The sequence below is a fragment of the Sceloporus occidentalis genome, unplaced genomic scaffold (assembly GCF_023333645.1).
Source record: "Sceloporus occidentalis isolate IW3139 unplaced genomic scaffold, rSceOcc1.0.p SCAF_1, whole genome shotgun sequence".
Lineage (NCBI taxonomy): Eukaryota > Metazoa > Chordata > Lepidosauria > Squamata > Phrynosomatidae > Sceloporus > Sceloporus occidentalis.
This window is the reverse complement of record NW_028316981.1, coordinates 25,223,134-25,245,065: the sequence shown is the minus strand read 5'-3', so window position 1 is coordinate 25,245,065 and position 21,932 is coordinate 25,223,134. Positions and strand designations below refer to the sequence as shown.

Below are 21,932 nucleotides of genomic sequence, written 5' to 3'. Positions count from 1 at the left end.
TTCAGGAAACCTAATATGATAACCTCCAAGTCTGCAAACGAAATATCTTTTTGGGCCTCTTTACCTGTTTTGGCTTCCATGTGATCCCTTTCTGGGCCACAGCATGGTATTTGCACTGGAATAATATTTGGGAGGTGATCCCTGAGGGCTTTCTCAATGTTCTGGAGAGCTTAAATAGCCACAAAAATGGGATTGGGCCAGTGCAGTCTACAGGACACAATGATTTAAATCCTAGTGTGATAATCTTTGAGACAGGCTCTTGGTGAATTAAAATCAGGTTTCTTGGATATGAAAACTACAGTCATAAGCAAGGCTAAAAGTTGATCTTACAGCCACTTATGACAAAATCCAAAGGCTTTGAAAACTAAAGTAGACTTCAGAACAGAGGCGGATTAACCTAACCTGCCAGTTCACCTAAATACTTCCCTTACCCTTTTCCTCCACCAACCCATACTTTAAAAATTATTATTATTATTTTATTTACATATATCCCACCTTTTTCTCAATACAGGGACTCAAGACAGCAAGTTAATAGCTACCTTTAAAGTAAATCATTAAACATAAATTGACTGTTAATGCAAGTATGCTATTTACAGGTTAAATTAAGTAAGTGGAATCCAGATATACATTCCTCCTTACTGACAAAGCCCTTATGGGGAGGCCTGTAGAAAAGTCACAGCAGTACAGCCCCTTCATTTCTCACACAAGACGGAAGTTATGTAGTCCAGCAAGATTTTAAGTTTCTCCCATTCTTAACCTTGTACAAAGGGGCATTTAACTTCCCGTAGACAAAAACAGAGGAAACATTGGGTGTCCAGTCAGCAAGTGTGCCACTGCAAACAGTCAGAGACCGTCCATCGGGGTAGCTTGGAAGACATTGGACGCGTGTAGACGGGTTTTCCCTCTGGAGCAAGGGTTTCTGCCACTGGGTTGGCTTCTGTTGCAGTGTGCTCACTGGGTGCAGGAACGGTGGGCTCACCAGAGGTGGGAGCAGCAGTTGATTCGCCAGAGACAGGAGCAGTGGTCTCACTAGAAGCAGAAGCAGTGGTCTCGTCGGAGGCAGGAGCAGTTGTCCCTTGCTCCTTAAATTCCATCTCTTGTGCGTGCGGCTTGAGTACCCTGGGGTAGGGTTCCCTCAAAGAATAGCTCCGGAACGTGTGCTGGTAGGTGGTGCTAGGGGTGCGTAGGAGGGGCTGTCTTTCCAGGTAAGCGTGCCGGACTAGCAACTGGGGGATCTTCTCTCTGGAGCGGAAGTCAGCCTGGTAACTCGAGATAAGGGGCCTCTCACGTTGTAACTCTTCCTTCAGGGGGATCCAGTCGATTAGGTTGTGTGTGCTGGGAAGGCTCCCCTCTATTCTCTTCCTTCCTAAGCCCTGCCATGAAGCAAAGAGAAGATTCTTCACAGGTAAAGACAAATGTTAAAAGCATTTAGAGGAGTGAAAGTTACTGGAAAATTCTCTTATCCTCTTTTAGTAGGAACTAGTGATGAGTTAACTACTCTGGGCTCAATTTGGCTTTGATCTCACCTTGGAAAAAATACATTTTTGACACCCTCACTGGTATATGAAAACAACTATTTTGTTTGTTTAGTGTGTGTATTTTCATTTGCACATTCATGTTATGTTCATATTTTTTACATTTTATAAGGGAATAACATTGTTCAAATTAGAACAGTTTTACTTAAGCAAATTCAATATTTAACACGTGTTGAGAAGTGGAGGAGGAGAGATCAGGGTTTCCAAGTCTCTCCCCCCACACATACAGCTGGGGGAACCCTGCCCCCCACAGTTTGAGAACCACTGCTCTAGGCCCAATTCTGTATTGAAAAACTGTTCTCGTCTCTATGATAGTAGTAATACTGTGGTCTTTAAACCTCTCTCCACCCTTACCCCCATCAGCCTTCTGCTTCCGCCCATCTGTATAACATGATGGCAGCAATATCAGCAACAAAACTGAAAGGGAGGAATGGTGGAGAGCCAGTGTGGTCTGAGAATTGGACTATGACTCTGGACATCAGGGTTCAAATCCCCAGTCAGCCATAGAAACCCACTAGGTGACCTTGGGCAGGGACGTAGCTGGGGGGGGGGGTCCGTGGGGTCTGGACCCTCCCCCTTCCGTTAGATACAATGAATGGTGCATGCTGCTGCGCCCAAGCCCTATTATAATGGTGGCACTTAGTCTGGACCCCCCTTCCCAAAATCCTGGCTACGTCCCTGCCTTGGGCAAGTCACAGGAGTCATACCATTCACTGTGACTGTTCTAGTAGTTAAATTTGCCATCACTCTAGAGTGAATCTCTTGCCATCAGCACCTGATTATGTATCAGTTCTCCAAATAGTAATCAAAAGATCATCTCATGCCACAATCCCATGATTCATTACCATCTTCTGCCAGTTTTATATTGTAAATAGTGGTTTGAATGTTGGACTATAACTCTTGGAGACCACGGTTCAAATCTTCACTCATCTATGGGAACCCACTGGGTGACCTTGGACAAGTCAGAGGAGGGCAAAGGCAAACCCCATCTGAACAAATCTTGCCAGGAAAACCCAGGGGTAGGGTTGCTTTAGAGTTGCTATAGGTTTATATAGCCATCACTGTCTTAAAAATATTCTGGAGACGGATAGGGCTATCTTGCATGACATACCTAATATAGTACCAAGAATATGTCTATTCCTATCTTTTAAAACCAGCATTTTTTTTAAAAAAAAAATCTGCATTTGGAAAATGGTTCTGTAGTGTGTATTAGCCAGGCAAAGATTTTTTTTAATGCAATCTTTTCCTAATTTTTGCAATGCTTTCTGGTAAGAATAGCTATAAAGGACTGTCTAGATCCATGTGTTGATCAATGGAAATCTGACCAAAGCTCTGTACTATGGCTTCTGCAAATTCACCTTCCATTTAACTAATATTTCCCAAGTAGGGATGCAAAGAATATTTGTTATTGTTCATTCCTAGATCAAGAAAATGGGAGGAATAATAGAGCAGTGAGAATCTTGCACAATTTTCTCCCACTTCTTAAGTGTCGTGGTGGAATTATTCTACATAGAAAACATAGCAGGAGGCCAGTGGACAACAATCTATTTTCTCAGTTGAAAATAAGTTTCTTGTGCAACACCCCCACCCTTTTTTTTCTGCACAGAAAACAATTTTTGCACAAAAAAAGCCCACATGACTTTCTGTACAGAATAATTCCTCCAAAAGATTGAGGCATTTTGAGTACGAGGATAATACAACAAAGGAATAATCATTTTCTCCCACAGCAGGGGGAAAACCAATTATTTATCCTTGCACACAAAGAATGAAAGAGTTGAGGATTTTCATCCCTATTTCCAACCTTGTCTTTGCAGCCATAATGACTAGAAAAATATTTTAAATGCTGAAAATTTCAGGATGCCAATTTCTTGCACTAAATCACATAATTTATGTGGTCCTGACCTCCTAAATTTAGCAATCTACTGCTACATTACTGACCAGAACTTGCCTCTATTCTGGGATAGGAAATACACAGCTCACTAGATATTGTTAGACTTCATCTCCTGTCAGTTCTGCCAACAAGTCCAGTGATGGAGCATGATAAGAACTGTAGCTGAACAACATCCAGAATGCCACAGGTTCTCCAACCCTGGTGTAAAGGGTATAGTGTAAAGGAACTCATGAAGGACCCAATAACACTGCCTCTTCCTTTCTGCCTGATTCTTTCCTTAATGGTGCATCTGGATGCCTGTGTTCAGCTGTGGAAGGATTCTTACAAAACAAATCTGTATTAACAATTCATGATGTGGCAAGAGATGACCAAATGCAAAAACCCCTCCCTCCCAGCTCTGTGCCACTGTTTGGAGTACATCAGGCACTTATTGGATGTGAGACTGTCAGCTACCAGGAGCGGAGGTACAACCTTAGGCTACCTGTGGAGCACACAGTCCTTTCTTAAATAGTGCTTCATCAAATGTAGCCAGTTGATGTCATCCCAGTTCCTGGCAGCTGCCAAGGGAAGCTAATCACATTAGGAATGAAAATAATGGCCCTAATCAACCACTCCTTTGATTAACTTCTCTGCCTGTTCTTTTGCTATGTCGGGTGGGGAGACAAGGAGCTGACAGAAATCCACAGGCGTATCCTGCCTGCATACTCACGCTCTCAAAATACGTTGCTGATCCTGGGAAGGCATGCCTGTTGTCGTGCTTGGAGAATATGTGCTTTGAAGGGGTTTCCTTGAAAAGAACACAAACCAAGGTTAGATCCATGTAAAAGGTACAGCCTGCAGCTGGGCCAACAAGGAACAGAAAATGAGATTTGCTGATCTTAATCTTGTTGAGGACTAGCACAACACACAGATCAGAGATTCTACAAACTGAGGAGCTATGGAGGAATACGTACCATCTTTCTGGCCTTAAATCTCAGCCTCAGGTTCTCCACCTGTGAAATGAAACGACTATGATCTTGGAAGTGATGTGATAATGGACACAACTCCAAAGCAGTCCAATGCAACTCCAAAGGACTGCTTCTTTGAATAACAACATTTCTTTATAACACCCACTCTACCAAAGAGTGGTAAATTAGAACATATACAGTAAAAAGTGAATGATAAAACACCACACCAAAAAATACTAAAATAATATGCTAAAAACAAACAAAATCCTCCATCACTACCCATTTCAGCCACCTTAGGTATGCTCAGCAACTTAATGTGTCAAATCAAAGAGGAAAGTTTTCAACCCTTTATGAAAGTGGATCAGATGCTCCTCAAACATGGAGCCAGATCCTCACAGCCTTGACAGAGCTATACGCATGGGTAAAACTGCCAATAATACTTTGCAGATCTTAAATTTCTAGATGGTACATACCATGCTAGCCAAGCTGCCAAATATGGGGGGAGGTTAAACCACAGGGGCCTAAATACTAGGACCAAAAACATATAAGGAGCCCTGACCCAAACTGGAAGCCACTGGAAAGATCTATGAGAGGAAGAAACATGGGAGTATTTGGGGAGATTTAAGACAACCAAGACAGCACTGTTCTGGATTAAAACCAGAGGAGTAAGAGAGCAAAAAGACAAACCTACCAGTAGGCTATGGCAATAGTCCAGGCCTGAAATAACCAAGGCCTGGACAAGCAAATGGGCAGTCTTAACAATCAAAAACCTATGGATCCTGCAGATGTTTAGAAGGTGGACATGCCATAGCTGTTGCCCCATAAAGAGGCATAGGGACAAATGATCATCCAGCAGACTCCCATGAAGGTCATGAAAGTGGGGCTTTAGAAAGATCACTGGAAGCTTATGGTGCTTTTGTAATGAACTGATTACTTACAAAACCAGTCCATGTGTCACCCTTGGTTGTAGGCTATGCAGCTCCCACCCATTTTGTCCCAGAATCCAGTTGATGGGTTGGGCTACACAAAAAGCACAATTGCTATAGTAATCCAGATCAGGGGCATCAAGGGTACATTCTTGACAGCTAACCAAGAAAAGCTATGACCAGAGATAAGAATGATTTAAAATCCACAAAACTGATACATTTATTGAGAAAACTAAGAAGCACAAAATAACATCATGCAAGTTATTGATGCCATACTGGCTTCTTCATGAGACAAAGATATTAAAAATCACACAGGAGAAGAAAACTTATGATGTTAGGGTTACAGGCCTACATTTTACAATAACATCCAAAAACCACAAAACAGTGATACTATTATCAGGCCAAATGCTCAAAATACATGTTGCAAACTTTCAAAGCTCCACTGGCTTCTTCATCAAGCAAAGGTGTTAAAAATCATACAGGAGAAAGGGAAAAAGTGATGATGTTAGTCATAGGCCTGCATTTTGTCAAAATGTTATTGCTGCTGTTCTCAGTTCAGACTGTATGGAGGGGTATTCAGGCAGGCAGGCAGGCAGGCCCCTTTTTCTGGCCATACATACATTCTTGCTAACTAGAATTGTGTTGGCTTTTCCTTTTCCTGCTGCATCACACTAGTAACTCATGTTCAGCTTGTGCTCTACTAAAACCCCTAGAATCCTTGTCATATATAATGTTATAAAGCTAGATGCCACCCATCCTATGTTTCTGCCTTTCATTTTTCCTTTGGCAATGAAAGTATCTCATCCGTAAACAATAGATTGTTTAGATCTCCAAGTAACGTGTATCTAAACTCTCAGAGCTGTTGGTGACTAGTAAGCTTTTCCTTGAGCTATTTCACATTTCATGATCACACAAGCCCACTAATAATCAATGATTTGTACTAGCCCCTCTTAATGAGTGGTTGTCTAGAAGTGTGGCACAGTGATTTGAGTGTTGGACTACAACTCGAGACCAGGGTTCAGTTCCCAGCTCAGCCATGAAACCCACTGGGTGGCCTTGGATAAGTCACATGCTCTCAGCATCAGGGGAAGGCTATGGCAAATCTCTGAACAAATCTCGCCAAGAAAACCCTGTGATAGGGACACCATAAGTCAGAAACGACTTGAAAGCACACACCAACAGCATCAACGAGTGGTTATGTTGTCACTGTTTTTCCTTCTTATTTGGTCATATGTGCTGCTTTTCCCAGAGAATGAACTCAAGTTAAAAAAAACATATAAAAATATATACAAAAACATAAAGAAAAACATTCACAAATGCATGGTGCATTAAAACCATTTATAAAAATCTATTAAAAATACAGTAAATAAATTTACAAAACAGCACACTACTAAAAGCTCCTGCAGAGAGTTCCTAAAAGCCTGTTGTAACAAGGCTGTATTGTTAAGTGATATGTCATCTTTTTATTGAAATAACATTTAATGTCAACAAAAAGAAAACAAATCATTCAATTCTCAGGCAAACAAAACTTATTGTTAGTCATCACTTACAGGGCCTTATCCTGCGCAGTGTTGGACGGCTGGGCCCTTTCCTCCCTGTTGAAGAAGCTGCTCAGCACTGCTGTGTGGAAATGCAGACTGTTCAATATGCAGCTGTCAACTTCAAGAAATACTCTCTTGGCAGACAAATTGAATCAATATGCCACCAGGAGTGACCATTTTAAGGGATTCTTTATTGTGCCTTTCATTGATGCCTGCCAAATGCTTGCAAGCTGGCAACTGAAGACCCGCTTTGCTTTCTTTCAGAGGTATCCCCCCCCCAGTTCCTGGCTATGGGCTGTCAGCACATGCATGGCCTCTCAGCATAGGGCACACCTGAATATCCATCATGGTGTAGTGGTCTGAGAATTGGACTATGGACCTTTCCACACAGGGCACAGAAGTAGGGTCAGTTCGCATTGGTCGATGCATACTCGCGTTATATCGCATTGTTCATTCACACCCGCGCTCTCTGAATACGCTTTGCCGATTCGTATTTGCGTCATATCGCACTGTTGTTTCACACCTGGGCGGCCTTCCGAATCGAGGTTTTGCGAATCGGCCAATGCGTATTCAGGCAAAGCGAGGCAAGTGCAGAGTGGATAACCACACCAGCCCAATACAATGTGTATTGGCTGGTGCGCATCAGCAGCCTTGTGCATGCTCTGTGGGGCTCTGAATGGGGGCAACATTTTTAACTTCCAGGGTGAAGGATGAGGTCACTGTTTAGCGTGTAATATCGCGAGAATTGCTGCCTTTAGCCACTTATGAAAGGGGTATGCACCATCTGTATATGTGTGTGTGTGTGTGTGTGTGTATGTATATATATATACAGTCGGCCCTTCTTATACACGGATTTTTTATACACGGATTCAAGCATACACGGTTTGAAAATGTTCCAAAAAAGTATAAATTTACCTTGATGTTCCATTTTTTATTAGGGACACAATTTTGCTATGTCATTATACTTAATGGGACTTGAGCATACACAGATTTTGTTATACGCGGGGGATCTTGGAACCAAACCCCAGCGTATAACAAGGGTCCACTGTATATGCACACACATAAATACATACATACATACTTATATATATACATACATACTTATATATACACATAGTGGTACAGCCAAAAGTGAGATGCCTTTTTTTATGTGTACACACACATTTGTCTGAATGAGTGTTTATACACACACACACACACACACACACACACACACAGATAGATATACACACATATACACGTGGTGGTACAGCCAAAAGTGTGATGCCTTTTTATGTGTACACACACATTTGTCTGTATGAGCGTATACACACACACACACACACATATATACATCTATAGATATACACACATATACACATAGTGGTACAGCCAAAAGTGTGATGCCTTTTTTATGTGTACACACACATTTGTCTGTATGAGTGTTAATATATACACACACACACACACACACACACACATATATATATACACACACAAACACACACACATATATACAAAAACACACTGTGCCACAGCCAAAAGTGTGATGCTGTATTTATATGTGTACACACACATCTGTCTGCTTGAGTGTTTGTATATATATATGTGTGTGTGTGTGTGTGTATACACACACACACAGATATACACATATATACACATAGTGGCACTGCCAAAAGTGTGAAGCCGTATTTATATGTGTACACACACAGCTGTCTCTGTGTGTGTGTGTGTGTGTATATATATATACACACACACACACACATATATACACACATATACATATACATTATATACACACACACACACACACACACACAAACTGTGGAGCAGCCGAAAGTGTAATGCTGCATGTATATGTTTACACACACATCTCCCTGTGTGTGTGTGTGTATACATACACACACACACACACACACACATATATATATATACACACAAACTGTGGAGCAGCCGAAAGTGTAATGCTGCATGTATATTCTTACACACACATCTTTGTGTGTGTGTGTGTGTATATATTCATATACATATACACACACACACACACACACAAACTGTGGAGCAGTCGAAAGTGTAATGCTGCATGTATATATATATATATATATATATACACACACACACACATACATACACACACATATACATAAACATATATACACACATATACATACACACACACACACACACACACACACACACACACAAACTGTGGAGCAGCCGAAAGTGTAGTGCTGCATGTATATGCTTACACACATATCTTTGTGTGTGTGTGTGTGTGTGTGTGTGTGTATACATACATACATATACATATATACACACATATACATATACATTCCCCCCCCCACACACACACACACAAAAGGTTTCTGCTTTATCTCGTTCAGTGGAAAAATAGCTCCCCAGCCCCGGCGGTTGTCCTGAAAGGGGAAAGGGCCAGCGGAAGGAGATGGGGGAAATTCCAGCGCAGCATCATGGGAAATTTGTAACCCAGTGGTCTTCAGGAGAACCAGCGGATTGGATGTACACACCAGCCAAAGCAGCAGAGGTTTCGCACTGGCCATCAATACAGACCCCGTGAATCCACTAATTTTGCGGACTCGCAAAACGGAGGAGCCGGCTGCCTTCAGTTCGGAACCCCGCCGTGAATGGTCTCCAGAGTCATAAGACCTTACCACACAGGGCACAGAAGTAGGGTCAGTTCGCATTGGTCGATGCGTATTCACGTTATATTGCATTGCTCAATACGTATTCTGAGCTCACAGGTGTGAAACACCAATGCGATATAACGCGAATACGCATCGACCAATGCGAACTGACCCTACTTCTGTGCCCTGTGTGGTAAGGTACTATGACTCTGGAGACCAGGGTGTGAATCCTAGCTAGGCTGCATAAACCTACCTTTGGCTATCCACTCTCTCTCAGCCTCAGAGGATGGCAATGGAACCCCACCCAGAAGAAGCCTGCTAAGAAAACCCCAGTGTTCCAATAACAACCCACAGAAAGATAGTAACCAATCCATGTGTAACTGAAATACTCCCTCATTCTTCCTCTTTTAATCCCAGCCTTCATGCCCCACTCTTTCTTCTCATTTCCCTCTTCTGATTTCAGACTGTCAGTCCCCTTGAGGAAGGGGCCTATCAAGCCTGATAGGTGGTTCAATACTCACATTTGTAAAGTACCCTGTAAACAGATGGTGTACATAACATATACATAATAAAAGTTCACAATTCATCTATATGCCATATGAACACTGCTTACAAGAACCACTGCCCCTCTAGTCTATCCCATCTGGATGAGGGAAAACAGACTCAGTTTGAATCCAGAGAAAATGGAAGTGCTCGTGATAGGTTCCCCGGGCCCGGGGAAGGATATTTGTCCACCTGTCCTGAACAGGGTCATGCTCCCCTTGAAGGACTCCGTTCTCAGTCTGGGGGTGCTTCTGGACTCGTCACTCCGCCTTACATCTCAGGTGGATGCAACGGTCAGGAGCACCTGTTATCAGCTTCGGCTGATACGCCAGCTGCGCCCCTACCTGGGCTGGGGGGACCTTGAAACGGTGGTACATGCTCTGGTGACCTCACGGTTGGATTTCTGTAATGAGCTCTACATGGGGCAACCCTTGTACCATACTCGGAAGCTACAACTGGTTCAGAACATGGCAGCAAGACTGGTCACTGGATCCTCCAGGACCAGCCACATAACACCTGTCTTGAAAGATCTACATTGGCTGCCTATTCGCTTCCGGGCACAATACAAGGTGTTGGTTATAACCTATAAAGCCCTAAATGGCTTGGGCCCAGGGTACCTGGAGGACCGCCTCTCCCCATACAATCCGCCCCGCGCTCTCAGATCAGCCGGGAAGCAACTGTTGAGGGTTCCAGACACAAAATATGCTGCAACTGCTCAGAGGGCGTATTCTATCTCGGCCCCGCAGCTCTGGAACTCTCTTCCCGGCGAGCTCCGCTCAGTCACCTCCCTTGACCAATTTAGGAAGAGGTTAAAAACCTTCCTCTTCGAACAAGCCTTTCCCCAGACATTGTAACATCTGTTATCTCCCCACTGCACACCGCACATGCACTTTTGAGACAGCTAGTCTGTATGTTTTAGCTTGTATTTTTTAACCTTGTTTTAATTGTTTTTATATTGATGTATTGATTGATTGTTTTTACAATTTGTATATTGTATACAACCATGTTACCCGCTTTGATCTACCCAGGAAAAGCGGGCTACAAATAAATGATTTATTTATTTATTATTATCTATAATCTACTCTAGCTGGCAGTAATTCTCAAGACCTCATGCAAATCCTTCCTGACATCTGACATCCTTCAAGCTTGTAACCTCCTGTGTCCAAGCCACATGTTCTGTGACAGAACTATGGCCCTTCTTATTTTTCACTTCATCTTCAAATACTCTGCTTATGAGGTCATTTACCTCCATCCCACATTCAATATATGCAGAAAAGCATGTCCCATTCAATGACTTAACAAGTGAGCTATGATTGAAAACCTAGCAGCAAGCACTGACAACCCAATCCCAGTGCAAGGGCAAATGGCATACAACAAGGCTGACTTCCAAGTATATATAACTTTCCTATATCGAGTCAGATCATACATAGATCCTTCCATCTATCTCTGCAGCTCCCTACAGTTTCAGGCAGAGGTCTGAGCTCCTTTAACTGGAGATATTGAGAACTGATTGAACTAGGGGCTATCTGTATGCTAAACATGTCCTCTGACACTGAACTATTGCCATTTTCTTCTGTATTCTTGGAAACCATTTGGTTCCCCAGATACCTATTTCAGTCACGGGTGAGAGGTATATTTGCCACCCTTTCATTTGTGCCCAAGCTTCATAATGAAGTCAGCACCATCAACTAACATGGGCTTCATCATTCAAAGAGAGATGGAACCATCTCCTTTACAGTGTTTGAAAACCAAAATTTTAGTACAAGTTAAGCTGCTAGCAAACTTTTTTTTATTATAGTATCATTAAAAATACAATTGTGTCTAGGGGCAAGATAAAGTGCTTCAGGGCACTCAGACTGCAAAGGCTTTTGTACCATTATTAAGTTTCTGAAGAGCAAATATCAACAGTGCAGCTTGTCATGTTAACATGCTGCGAATGGGAAAAGTAGCAGCTGCTCAAATGGATACCAATATTCATGGAGAGAAGACCAGTTGGTTGTTTCTGATCTCCCTACTCTAGAGTCACACTAGATATGTTTCCTACAGATCTATATTGAGTGCTATTGTTTATCTGGTGATTAAGATGTAATGTAGTCAGGAATCAGCAGCGGGAGATTCCCTCTTGCAAAGGGAAAAAATCAGTCAAAGAGATGATCTGAGCAGAACAAATGTGACACATGATATATGCCCATTATCACAACACAGTACTCTGCTACTTGCCTCTACAATGCTGGGATGTGACAGGACCTCAGGCATAGAAGGGGCTGATGTACAGCAAAACAAGAGTCCTGACAACAGGTAAATACTGCTGTAGGTTCCTGGTAGAGATTTAAAAGTCAGCTCTGTTTATCAGCTAATAGGGACAGATGCCAAGCCTCTTACTGTCACTGCCAGGATGTGGTGGCAGGAGTCTAATCCACAACATGCTGTTCTCGATATTGCCAAGGCAATTAAATAGAGCTTAGCTACTACCCCAAATCCCAGCAGGTAGAATTCATAAAAGGAGCACTCGTACTTCCCTATCACAGCAACAGGAGACAACCAGGCTCTCCCAGAAGCAGAAAAGAGCGGCCTGCAATGGACTTGGGTATTCTTCCCACCAGCAGCTAACAAATGAGAATAACTTTCACAGGTGTTAGCCTCAAATCCTTAGAATTTGCTGTATCTTTTTAAAAATCAATTATTTTTTTTATTTGAGAAATGTATATTCACATTTCCAATATAAAAGCCCTCCAAGCAGCTATTTGAAACAGCAGGAGGATAATTAAGATGCAATTAACAACATTCTGGGCTATTAGAAGTTGTTAGGTTCTATGAGTGTGGTTTTCACATCTTCATAAAACTGATCATAAATACAAAGCCATTAACATAGCTTCCCCCAAAGCTCTTTTTATTCGAAAACCATTTTATATTACAATGTGTTATATTATGTCATAATTTGTACAGTTCCCAGAACCTTGAACTACTTTGTTCCCATGCAAAGGGGCTGGGAATAATGAGAACAGTTGGAAGATGTGCAGAGAAGTCAAACGGGGTAAAATAATCAGTTTTTGAGAAGCAGCGTTATCCAGACTGAATTCAGATGTTTATCCTGGGCATCATGCACATAGAAATGTACACACTGCCTAAACTCAAGTTAAGCAGCTGGCTGCCTCCTTTCCAAACTTCTCTTCTTTCCTGGCTGTAGAGAGGCCTGTTGGCAACACGTCTATGTCTGCATTCGCATGGCAGAAATAATCCAGTTTAACACCACTTTAACTGCCATGGCTCAGTGCTATTGAATTCTGGGAACTGTAGTTTTGTGAGGATTTAGCCTTCTCTACCAGAGAGTTCTGGTGTCACAACAAACTACAATTCCCAAAATTCAATAGCACTGAGCCATGGCAGTTAAAGTGTTATCAAACTGGTTTATTTCTGCAGTGTGGATGCAGCCTCTGTTTGGATCCTCCCCAGCCTCTGATTTTCCCAGTTCTGAAGGAAGAATGGAATTAGCACCACATTTATGAATGCTTTCGGAAAGCACTCATCAGCCATTTCAATCCTCAGAACTGGGGAACATTAATATTGGCACCCCCAAAGAAAATGTCCCTTCTCCTAAAAAGTAGCTGAGGTGAGACACAAGATGAAGGTCTACTTTCCAAGACAGATCTTCAAGATGGTGTTGCAGTCCTGTAACAGAAGTTAAGTAGGTCCAAGCCTAGTAATTCTGTGATGGGAGGCCATCTGCAAACTCATATTTTGGTGCTCTGAGCCAGTGGTGTAACTACTCTATGGTGTCACCCAGTGGCATCACTGCCCTCATAAGGAGAATGGGGCCGTAGCTAGGGAGTGTGGGGGGTGGGGGTGGGTGGGTGACCAGGTGTCACCCATCTTGTGGGATGTCACCCAGTATGGGCCGCATCCCCCGCACCCCTTAGTGATACCACTGGTATCATCTGGTGTGGAGGGCTGCTGGGGAAGTTTAAAAGGCTGTCCCACCCCTCCCATAACTTGCTCACCTGCATCCCCCTCCCTGGCCAGCAGACCCCCTCCCCGCAGGTTGTCAGGTTGCAGTGGACTCCCTTGCCTCTCCTCCCCAGCCACTGCCTCACCCAGCTGCAGGGAGAAAGCCCAATGTCAGAGCAGCCAGGAAAGGTGCACATTCGCCCCTCCATCTTGTCCTGGCATCAGGCTTTCCTTCTCCACCATCGATGGCCTTCCACCCCAGGGAGAAAGGCCCATGGTAGAGCTACCGGGAAACACGCAGATTGACCCCTCTTGCTCCAAAGAGAGAAGAGGGCCCAAACAGGTGTCACTCCTCCTCTGGGGTGTCATCCAGTGCAGTCTGCACCCCCTGCACACACATGCCCCAGTGATGCCACTGCTCTAAACTCTTTGGAAAGGAGCAATAATACAATTGCAAAAGGGTAGAGAGTATATCATCCATCAGTGGTTTGAACCACTTAAACTGAATTGCTGAAGCAATTCCGAGAGGGGGGGGGCCATGCGCTAGACCCATTTAATCCACATCTTTTTGACACTGATGTTTTCCACGTCTTTTTCGATAAATCGATTCTGCGCAAGTGTGAACCAGATGTGGATTAGAATCAATTTAAATTTGTCCTTCAGCCAGCTGGAGTGGACCCATTTTGAACTGATTCATGCATGAATGGGAACTACAAGTGGATTATTTTAGAGGGGGAAAATGCGATTGGGGCAAATGCAGTGGGACCCACGCTCTGTTGTCAAATTGATCTATCGATTCAAATCGCACACCAATTTATCTGTAAGTGGGAATGAGGTCTAGATTATTTCTGTACTGTGTTTTGGACCTTAGTTAGCAGCATGATCATGACTTGCAATTGGATTACAGCCTAACTCCAAATATGCCACCAGCACCTTTACTGTTTTCTTCTCTCATTTCAAGTTTTTGCTGACTGAGAGAGAGCACGCAGGAAAGATACAAGGAAAACTAAAACAGACTCAAAGAAAAAAAAAGTACAGTGGGCCCTTGGTATCCTCTGGGGTTTGGTTTCAGGACCCTCTGTGGACACCAAAATCTGTGGATGTTCAAGTCCCATTAAATACAGTGGATAGTAAAATGATGTCTCTGATACAAAATGGCAAAATCAAGCTTTGCCTCTTGGAATTTATATATTTCTAAGCCATGGATGCTTGAATCTATGGGTAAAGAATCTGTGGACATGGAGGGCCAACTGTAGATATAGACTCCAGAAAATGGTTAAAATGTTTCCCATGGAAGTTGGGTACAAGATGTGTATCAGTCAGAAAAGGATGAAGATGTAAAGATTGGAACTGATGAGGTGAATTCCTGCATGGCAGAATGGGGCTGGACTGGATGGCCCTTGTGGTCTCTTCCAACTCTATGATTCTATGACTCCCCCCTCAGTCACTCACCTTCATCCTCTTCAGGAAGATCTCGGGAGGTTGTGGTTGGGCTGCTTTCCGATACTCCTGAGTGTAGTCACTCCTGCATTTGCTTCTGACATTGCCATAGAAACCGTTAGCATGCTGGAGGAAGACAGGCAACAGGGAGCCCCTAATTAGCAATTGAGCACTATAATCTGGCCGCCTCTCCAAACTTGCTGGTTAGCTTGATGGGGCCAGGGAAGGTCACACTTTGCCTCTGACAATGAAGGAAGGGGTGGTATAGGGATGCATTATTATTTTCATTACTGACAAGGAAAGCAGCTCTTCAAGTAGGGCCAAGCAGACAGGCAAATCTCTGAAGAAGTTCACTTGCTACCCACTGGGAACAAGAAGGCTTCATTTGTGGAAATCAGGAGAACTCTTTCAACACACCATGGATCAACACAGTCCTCCAGACCCACAGAGTCCTTCTGTCTCAGTTTGTTCCTGCTATGGCTGAAAGGACCGTTCAGCCGGCCAGCCTGCAACCCTTTCAAAACTGCCATCTTGTGCTTCCAGAACTTGGAAAATCCATCAGTGATACCTTTATTGGCCAACCAAAATGCACAGTATACTTGATTTTTGTTTGCATTTCTTCAATTTGTTAAATATTTGTTAAATAGATTTTTGTTTGGATTTGTTAAATGGCCAACCAAGCTACCCCTGCATGTTTTTAGAACTTGGAAAAGTTACTGTTCTGTACTACAGCTCCCAGAATCCCCCAGCCAGGGTGGCCATAGACATAAGTCATGGTGGGTGGTGTATTCTGGGTGCTGTACCAGGATTTGATTCCCTGCTCGGCCATGAAACCCATTGGGTGACCTTGGACAAGTCACACAGTCCCAGCCTCAAGAGAAGTCAATGGCAAATCTCCTCTGAACAAATCTTACCAAGAAAACCCCATGATAGTGTTGCCTTAGGGTCTTCATAAATTGGAAATGACTTGAAGGCACAGAGCAACAGCAACAGCCCCCAAAGTAAGTTTTCCAAATCCTGCTGGAAATGGTACTGCCCACCTTAATGCATCCTTACATTTATTTGTTGGTGCACTATATATCCAATCATCAGTAAAAGCCACAGTTTACCTAAACCATGTTATGACATAAAGCTATACAGAGGACAGGACTGAGCGCACACTGATACTTTTTAAAGTTCAAAATTCTGTAATAACTGTAATTTGGAACTGACAGAAAAAGAACCATAATTTTATACTGGAAAAACACTTTTCTGCAACAATTGTACATTTTGGAACGTAAGCAGGCTTGCATAATGTATCCTCCAACATTTGGCAATTAAAATAAAACCATGCGTAGAACACTCCAGTTCTCCAGCCAATCAACTGGTGAGCCCCTCATCCCCCAAATGTTATGTCCTGTTTAAAGTTTCTCCATGTCTACTGTACATTATGTTCATTTACTTTCAATTAGCTTGTTCTGCAATGATTTCAAGTGAAGAGGGCAATTCGTCTTTTTGTTAAAGATGTGCTTGCAAAAGAGAAGTGTCATGCTATTGGTTATCAACTATTCAAAATATAGTCCAGAAGCTACTCTGTGTGAACTGTCAGGTTGTGCACTGCCTGGTGCCTTAACATTAATGCACAGACATTTTTATCTGCATTGGGAACTAGAGGCCGGTTGCCTCGAACCCCAAAGGGATTTAACTTGTCTGGGGTGAGAGCTAAATCACAAGCAGCAACAACTCAAAACGTTTGTCATGCTATACATTTTAACAAACCAATCCAAGAAAATAGAAGGGCAAAGGTTTACCAGGAACAAAGATCAGAAAACAGAAGACAAAGGTCTGCTTTGAATCCTGTTGTTTGTCGTAGTTAAAGAACACCCAATCATTCAATGGTATTTACCTACATGTTGACTACACACCATGGCACTATCTTTCCATGACGGTGGGACTAGGTGCTCTTGCAAGGGAAGAGATAGCATTGCTGTGAGTAGGGTGTCTCACACCAGACAACTCTTCTCCTGAGGCAAGATTTGGCCTATTTAAGGTCCCTCAAAGCTTTTGTCATTGTTCTATGTTAGAATCCAGACAGGCTTCATGTCTGTCAGATTCTGATATAGTTTCACTTTGCTTCCCCTTTCTTCCTTCCCCTCTGTGTTGCTGAGTCTTCATCAATCTTGACCCAGAGCACCTCCAAAGCAGGTGAATATTGCCATTAGAAAGCCTCATGTTATCCATCCAACGCTAACTTACTATATTCCGGAGTTCTTGGGTGATTGTGTGAGTGTATGATTGTCTTATGTGTGTATGAATAATAAACAGTATTCAGTTTTCATAAAACTTGTCTCTGTTGACCTATTACCTTGGCTATCTTCGTATACATAGGATAGAGACCGCTCTTCTATTTGAGCTAATGATAAATTCCCCAGACCAAGGTCTCCTTATTACACCTTGTTAGCATTTCACAAATGGCAGGACTAGTAAACCAGTTCTGAATGTCTTTTACCTCAAATACACTATGGACATTATCACATGAGATAGATCCCGTGGAAAACTGGATTTAAAGTGAAACAACCCACGAAAGTGGTTTGTTTTTCACATGACATTTGGGGTTAACTCGAACAGAAAGTAAAAATAACCCACAAAAGCAGGTAGTTTTTCAAACGACGTTGGCATCAATGAGAAATAATGCTACATTAATCCGAACGGAAAGTCAACAAAACCCACTCCTTTTAACTTTCAGGGAACTCCACACTATGGCCCATCCACACCACAGAAATAACTGGGTCATTTTCGCAATATACTCACTGACCCTGAATGCACCCAGCGCCATTTGTGTGGGGGGGGGGGAGGAGGGAAGTGCGGAAAAACCTGCTTAATCTGGTGTATTTGGCACTGGGTCCTTAAGTGCATCTTTTTTTAAAGGTCCAGAGCGATCCAGAGCTCCTGTAGTGTGAATACACTACCGAATAGATCCAGATTGTGGGGACCGTTCCCGGATATGGAGGCACCTCCATATGGAAGTGAAGTGGCGCATGTGTGAACGCTGGAGAAGATTTAAATGCCTCAGAGAGATTCAGTCACATTAATTGTAGCGGGTACATCGATCCTGTATTGTGTCACCACGGAGATCCAGATCTCTGCGGGACAAAAACATAAGCGTGAATGCCCTCTGAGAGACAAAGGATCAAATTCCACTCAGCCACAGAAACTCACTGGGTGGCTTTGGGGAAGTGACATTCTCTCTGCCTTACAGGAAGGGAATGGCAAACAAATCTTGCCAAGAAAACCTTATGTTAAGTGTGGCTTAGGATCACCCTTAGCTAAAAAAAAAAAAAAAATGACTTGAAGGCACACAACAGCAATACAACTGCGAGAAATCATATTCAGTACCTTGCCTTTTGAGCTTTCACTAGACTTTTCCTGTACAATTTCTAATCTTCCTGGCTGAAAATTTGATTTTTTAAAAAAGAAAGGTAATAGTTGTGAATAGATTGGGTTCTGGCTGTGCCACACTTGTAGGGTGAGAATGGAATACACATTGTCCTGATTATGGCAGAATATGTACTGAATTTGTTTGTACTGTTGGCAAGAATTTAAAGGAAGGACTGAGCTTGAACAGCAGGAGCCTATCAAAGACTACTTTTCTGTTTACATTGCATGGCCTGTGTGCGATGTTTAAGGTCTCACAGGTGCAAAATAATGCCCAGCTCCATCTTTCATCAGCAGGTTGTAGACCCCTGTATCTCAGCAATTTGTCTCATTCAATAGATGACAAACTAAGCCAACCCACAGAGAGTGCGAGGGAAAAGCTGGATAAAATGGGTATATTACAGCACAAAAGAAAGAAGGAAAAGATTGAGAAGAGGCATTTTGAAGGTGTGTGTTTATATTTTGATGTCTGTCAAAAGAAAAGGCAGAACATATATCTATGAAGAAACGGACAAGAAAAGGTGGAAAATAAGTGAGTTCAGAGAAACATTAGAAAAATGCTGTTTACGCTGGGGGGAAATGAATTGCCTGTCTGGGAGGTTTTCCCAAAGTAACTGACCCATCGTTGTCATGAAACATTTTCAGAAAACATCCATCAGGGAGATGGTTTAGACCAGACAGCCTATAGGTTTATTTCTTTTTAAATGATTCTGTTTGCCTGAAATTCAGAATAATAACATTCAGAACAATGGTGTGGGCTAGTTTCCAGAGGCACAGCTGACAAGTGTAAAATGTGACTGTGTTGGTTTGGGCTTCTTTGAGCCCTAGGTAATTTGTTGGCCCCTTTGAATGCATATGTTATATTTAGTCAATATACTGTATTTCTTACTAATAACAGCCATTTGGTATGTGGAACAAGTGGGTTAGCCAGAAATGTGGGTGTTTCTGAAGGAAAACAATATGAAATACAGCCTCCCTAAATTGTGCCACTGAATTAAGTGATCAGGGCTGAAACTTGGATACGGTGAAGCATCTATGATTTTGCTTCATGTGTGCCCAGTTTGCAATTCACTTTGTAGATATATACTCTGCCTTCATGGTAGGTGATGTCAGATGTGAGGTGTGAGAATGAATTTTATACTTCTAATTTTAATTACTTTTAACTACTGTATATACTCTTGTATAAGTCTAGAAATTTTAGTCAAAAAATCAACTCCAAAAAATGAGGTCTACTTATTCATATGTCAGTGTAAGTTCTATATCTTAACTCTTATATAAATATGAACCATCTCCTTCTCTGAGTAGAATGGCAAAAGGCAAGAGCGTAGTCCAAACTAAAAGAAGCAACAACCCCCTTTCCTTTGGCATCCTTTTCCTTTCCTTCATCCTTTCCTTTCCTTCAAGCTTTACATCCTTTGTTAAATACTCCAAAGTTTTACCCTCGACTTATACATGGGTCATATAAAAATCCATAATTTTGGTCCCCAAACCTGCCCACGCCATATACATGAGGTTGACTTATAGTTGAGTATATAATGTAGATGACTTTAATTGGTTTTTAAAAGTTATTTCAAAGTTTGTTTGTTTTTTAATTCTGTTGTGAGCTGCCTTGGGTCCATTTCTGGGGAAAAGGTGGCATAAAAATGAACGAAATAACAACCTGGCATCTAAAAGACAGAGCTATCTTGGAGGCAAGGAGGGTAGAAAGAAAGCTGAGCTCCGCCTCTCCTCCCTCCAACAAGGAGCTCAGTGAAAGAAATTGAGAATTTTACAATCAGAAAGACTGAACAAATCTTGCCAAGAAAACCCTGTGATAGGTTTACCTTAGAGTTGCCATAAGTTGGAAATGACTTGAAGGAACACAATGCACACACGCGCACACACAACCTGATCTCAAAAGATTTCTCAGTGCTTATCCCTTCAAGCTGGAAAGCTTCATTTAATGACATGGTCCAGATGTAAGTTGTGCCAGAACTTGTGAATGCTTGATCCTGGTAGATACCAAGTATTGGCAAAAATGAAAAGAGCAGTGAAGGATGCATTCTCTCACCGCTAAATGAACGCAGAGATTTTACTACACCCAGAGATTATGGAGAACATCCAGATCATAAAAGGGGGTTTACACTGAGATGTGAGCCCTGCATTCTTTTTCGAGCAAAAAAAAAGCACTACTCAGAGAGCCATATAAACAGCCACGGATAGTATTTATCACAGGTTTGAGAGCCAGCATGGCATAGTGGTTTGGATGTTGGACTACAGCTCTGGGGACCAGGGTTCAATTCCCAGCTTGGCCATGAAACCCACTGGGTGGCCTTGGGCAAATCACACACTCTCAGCCTCAGGGGAAGGCAATGGCAAACCTCCTCTGGACAAATCTTGCCAAGAAAACCCCATGATAGGGCCATCACAGGGAACCACTTGAATGCACATAACACAGAGACACATATTGAGCTTACCCACGTTCCTACAATAGAGCTAGGCATCCCCTCAGAGTTTGAGGGGAGCCACGTAGAAGCAGCCAGTCCCCACAGCTATCAGAGAAGCCACCTGAAGCTGCCTGCGACCTGGGCTTAGAACTTGACACTCATGTTTACACAGTTACTTAGCAACTATTTTCTTAGAAAGGCACTGATTGTTAGATCAGGGACAAGATGTCTACCTATTCTATGTGACATTTGGAGCTCATTCTTTTCCTCTGGGATGGGGGGAAAGCCTACACTGAAATGTGGACATTTGTTGGTGATGAGTTGTTGGTTTTTTTTACAACCTCTAGGAAAGTTGATTAGAATGGAGACTGCCATCAAAAAAAATCAGAAGAAGAAGGAATGGGAGGGGCAGCAATGAGAGAACTACACAACATCCTAAAGGGTAAAGATATACAACTGAGCGCTAAAGTTAGAATCATCCAAGCCATAGTATTTCCCATCACCATGTATGGATGTGAAAACTAGACAGTGAAGAAAGTGGATAGGAAGAGCATCAATTCATTTGAGATGTGATGGAGAAGAGCGCTGAAGATACCGTAGATGGCCAAAAGGACACACAAATGGGATCCTTGGACAGATCAAGCCTGAAATCTTCTTGGAAGTCAAGATGATCAAACGAAGACTGTCATACTGTGGCCAC

The 21,932-nt window shown here is 42.6% G+C and overlaps 1 protein-coding gene across 1 annotated transcript; it reads right to left on the bottom strand.

The window, feature by feature from the left end:
- Positions 1-493: 493 nt before the first annotated feature.
- Positions 494-21,326, bottom strand: CIMIP7 (ciliary microtubule inner protein 7). The gene is made up of 4 exons (XM_089518121.1): positions 21,263-21,326; positions 15,405-15,518; positions 4,136-4,213; positions 494-1,373 (listed from the first exon to the last, which is right to left on the bottom strand). The coding sequence occupies exons 1-4, from the start codon at positions 21,287-21,289 to the stop codon at positions 819-821; spliced, it is 774 nt and encodes a 257-aa protein (XP_089374247.1). The 5' UTR covers positions 21,290-21,326; the 3' UTR covers positions 494-818.
- Positions 21,327-21,932: the final 606 nt, after the last annotated feature.